General features: G+C 28.3%; 1 protein-coding gene across 1 annotated transcript; it reads right to left on the reverse strand.

The window, feature by feature from the left end:
• Window positions 1-1,843: 1,843 nt before the first annotated feature.
• LOC119667737 (fork head domain transcription factor slp1-like) lies at window positions 1,844-2,575 on the reverse strand. The gene has a single exon (XM_038077045.1). It carries the CDS (start codon window positions 2,573-2,575, stop codon window positions 1,844-1,846), a length of 732 nt encoding a protein of 243 aa, XP_037932973.1.
• Between the last annotated feature and the right edge of the window lie 1,636 nt (window positions 2,576-4,211).

Genomic DNA, 4,211 nt, shown 5'->3' on the forward strand with positions numbered 1-4,211 from the left:
TATTTAATTTCTATTCAAATTATTGTTAATGAAAATGTAAATAGTCGTATCAGATTTGGAGCTCTTTACTTATCTCACGTTGAGTTGTGATTGATAAAGTCTGGGTGTTGTGTCCCTCTTTTATACTTTTAAAAAGTCATGCGAGAGGAATATATAAATATTTTCTATTAAGGTTGTAAGTACGAAATACCAAATACTCTATATCAATGCTATATATATATTACAAGAACAAGAACTAGTTAATACTATTTAATACATGGGCGTAACTACGTTTAAGTCCATAAGTACTTCCTACATACCGACTATATATGCTACCTACTACACATCGAAAAGAAGAGAGTTAGAAGTTAAGAAAAAAATAATACAGATATCAATAATCATCCATTCATTAATGGAATGTTGTCTACTAAGCCAGATCCATTGTGTTTGATGGTTTATTGCCGGCTTAAGCTTCATGTTCTTGAAAATTTCTTTTCATTTAATCATACCTGCACATATGATGCGTTTGCTAAAATTTATCATTTTATTTTTAAGTTGCGCGTTAAGCCGTTCATTAGAATTTGCTCTTGTTTCTTTTCTTCACTAACCCCCTAATTCAACTTAAAGAGTTATGAATACAATTACTCAGCAAATGTCACGAAAATCTGAATGAAACTTTAAAAATATATTATTTCTGTTATTTGTTATTGTAGTGGTGCAAATTATATTCCTAAGTATCGGTGTTATAGTTAAAGATTATTTACAAATATTTCAATATTTCAAGGATAAAATGTTCTAAATCCGTTTTTTACAAAAACAAAATTTTACAAATATTGATATACTATCTAAACACAGAGATATAAAGATTTTTAAATTTTATTGATTTATCATCAATTAAAAAGATTACTAGAACAGATTAAACTTAAATCGCCTAAAACAAACTAGTCTCAAGACTTATTTTGTATTTTACTAAAATTTACTTAAAAATTATTACTTCAACCTAAGATATAAATAATATTTTTGCACAATTCTTTCTATATGTTGTACCTTCTCATGTTTTTAGAGACCAGGTCCAACGAATCCACAACGACATTTCTTAAGATTCACACTTGTTGTTTGGTACTTCCCACCTACTAAAAATATTTCGAATCATATAATATATTGTAAAAAGCACTTTTATGATATCGAAATATGTATATCAATGGACGACAATACCAAGTCAAAACTGAAACACGGACCTTGCTTCGTTTCAACACATAAAGTCTCTGACACAAAAAATTTTCTTTAACATATATTGTAGTACAGTATAATACAGAATAGTGTAGTATTGTAAATTATTATTTTATTATTTAATTGATCTATTTACTGACTATCTATTCATAATATTAATCCATTTATTTGTATTGGAAATTTTGTAATTTTTAACAAGAATTCCACGTAAAAAAAAATAAAATTGATTTTTTTAAAATATTTATTATTTACTTAATAAATATTTTCAAATTAATTGTATTATTTAGTTTTTAGGTCTGAAGTAAAAATATATTCGATATGGTATATGCCGCTAATGAAATATCTGGTTGTATCTCGTTATCATTTTCATTAGGAAACTTTTTTTGTACAATAGATCTTCGATCTTTAGAGACCTTTCCTCCCAATTACCTTATGCAAATAAAATATTAATCATTTTTTAAATAAAAAACAGAAGAAATTTGCTTAAGCATTCACATCTATTAATATATTATGAAATTTATATACATTGAACAATTACAATTACCAAAATATCTTATATCATATTATTACTATGTACAAATTAACAGTTTCTTTATGAAATAAATAAATTAAAAAATTATTTCCTTGAATTATATTACATTGGAAGTCCCCCATACATAGTACATTGTTGGAGATTGCACCCACACTCAGCAGAAAGTGTTTTATGAACTTGAAATTGATGTTGTTTTTGTAGTACAGCTTCTTGTACAAAACGAACTTCATCTGGAGTCGGAAAATACACAGCGTTTGGAGAGTAATGAGAGTAATGAGAGTTAAACGGTATTGTGTTGCTTTGGTGATAAGGATGTCCGTACGAGTAACCACCACCGCAATGTAAAATTGCTCTTGAATTATTTAACGTTGAATTATTATTCCGACGTAAGCGGCCAGTGGTTTCCCCAATAGTTACGTCTTCCGCTGATGGATCTATTGCCCAATAGTGACCGCGTCCTGGATCATCTAACGCCCGAGGTATTCGCACAAAATATTTATTCAAGCTTAGATTGTGCCGAATGCAATTCTGCCACTTGTTTCTGTTATTTTGATAGTAAGGAAAGTTATTAGCTATCCACTCACATATCCCGCCCAATGTTAAACGTTTATCAGGACTGCTACGTATGGCCATAACAATCAGTGAACTGTATGTATACGCTGGTTTCTCATTAGTGAATGTAGATTCATCCGATAATGTTTCATCTGAAGAAGTAATATCACATGAACTTATGGCCCATTCTTCCGTCGAAGTATTACTCTCTATCTCCAAAGAGGACTTTGTGTCCGATAATATGGAACGAATTGAAAAGTTAGATTCGAATACTTCAGCCATTATTTAATTTCTATTAAAATTATTGTTAATGAAAATGTAAATAGCCGTATCAGATTTGGAGCTCTTTACTTATCTCACGTTGAGTTGTGATTGATAAAGTCTGGGTGTTGTGTCCCTCTTTTATACTTTTAAAAAGTCATGCGAGAGGAACATATAAATATTTTCTATTAAGGTTGTAAGTACGAAATACCAAATACTCTATATCAATGCTATATATATTACAAGAACAAATACTAGTTAATACTATTTAATACATGGGCGTAACTACGTTTAAGTCCATAAGTACTTCCTACATACCGGCTATATGTGCTACCTACTACACATCGAAAAGAAGAGAGTTAGAAGTTAAGAAAAAAATAATACAGATATCAATAATCATCCATTCATTAATGTAATGTTGTCTACTAAGCCAGATCCATTGTTTTTGACGGCTTATTGCCGGCTTAAGCTTCGTGTTCTTGAAAATTTCTTTTCATTTAATCATACCTGCACATATGATGCGTTTGCTAAAATTTATCATTTTATTTTTGAGTTGCGCGTTAAGCCGTTCATTAGAATTTGCTCTTGTTTCTTTTCTTCACTAACCCCCTAATTCAACTTAAAGAGTTATGAATACAATTACTCAGCAAATGTCACGAAAATCTGAATGAAACTTTAAAAATTTATTATATTATTTCTGTTATTTGTTATTGTAGTGGTGCAAATTATATTCCTAAGTATCGGTGTTATAGTTAAAGATTATTTACAAATATTTCAATATTTCAAGGATAAAATGTTCTAAATCCGTTTTTACAAAAACAAAATTTTACAAATATTGATGTACTATCTAAACACAGAGATATAAAGATTTTTAAATTTTATTGATTTATCATCAATTAAAAAGATTACTAGAACAGATTAAACTTAAATCGCCTAAAACAAACTAGTCTCAAGACTTATTTTGTATCTTACTAATATTTACTTAAAAATTATTACTTCAACCTAAGATATATATAATATTTTTGCACAATTCTTTCTATATGTTGTACCTTCTCATGTTTTTAGAGACCAGGTCCAACGAATCCACAACGACATTTCTTAAGATTCACTCTTGTTGTTTGGTTCTTCCCACCTACTAAAAATATTTCGAATCATATAATATATTGTAATAAGCACTTTTATGATATCGAAATATGTATATCAATGGACGACAATACCAAGTCAAAACTGAAACACGGACTTTGCTTCGTTTCAACATATAAAGTCTCTGACACAAAAAATTTTCTATAACATATATTGTAGTGCAGTATAATACAGAATAGTGTAGTATACCAAATTATTATTTTGTTATTTAATTGATCTATTTACTAACTATCTATTCATAATATTAATCCATTTATTTGAATTGGAAATTTTGTAATTTGTAACAAGAATTCCACGTAAAAAAAACATAAAATTGATATTTTTAAAATATTTATTATTTACTTAATAAATATTTTCAAATTAATTGTATTATTTATTTTTTAGGTCTGAAGTAAAAATTTATTCGATATGGTATATGCCGCTAATGAAATATCTGGTTGTATCTCGTTATCATTTTCATTAGGAAACTTTTTTTGTACAATAGATCTTCGATCTTTAGAGACCTTCCTTCCCA

The sequence above is a fragment of the Teleopsis dalmanni genome, chromosome 1 (assembly GCF_002237135.1).
Source record: "Teleopsis dalmanni isolate 2A chromosome 1, ASM223713v2, whole genome shotgun sequence".
In the NCBI taxonomy this organism is placed as follows: Eukaryota; Metazoa; Arthropoda; class Insecta; order Diptera; family Diopsidae; genus Teleopsis; species Teleopsis dalmanni.

What these genes read in the sequence shown, in the direction of transcription:
- LOC119667737 (XM_038077045.1), bottom strand. Translation starts at nt 2,575, where the DNA reads ATGGCTGAAGTATTCGAATCTAACTTTTCAATTCGTTCCATATTATCG.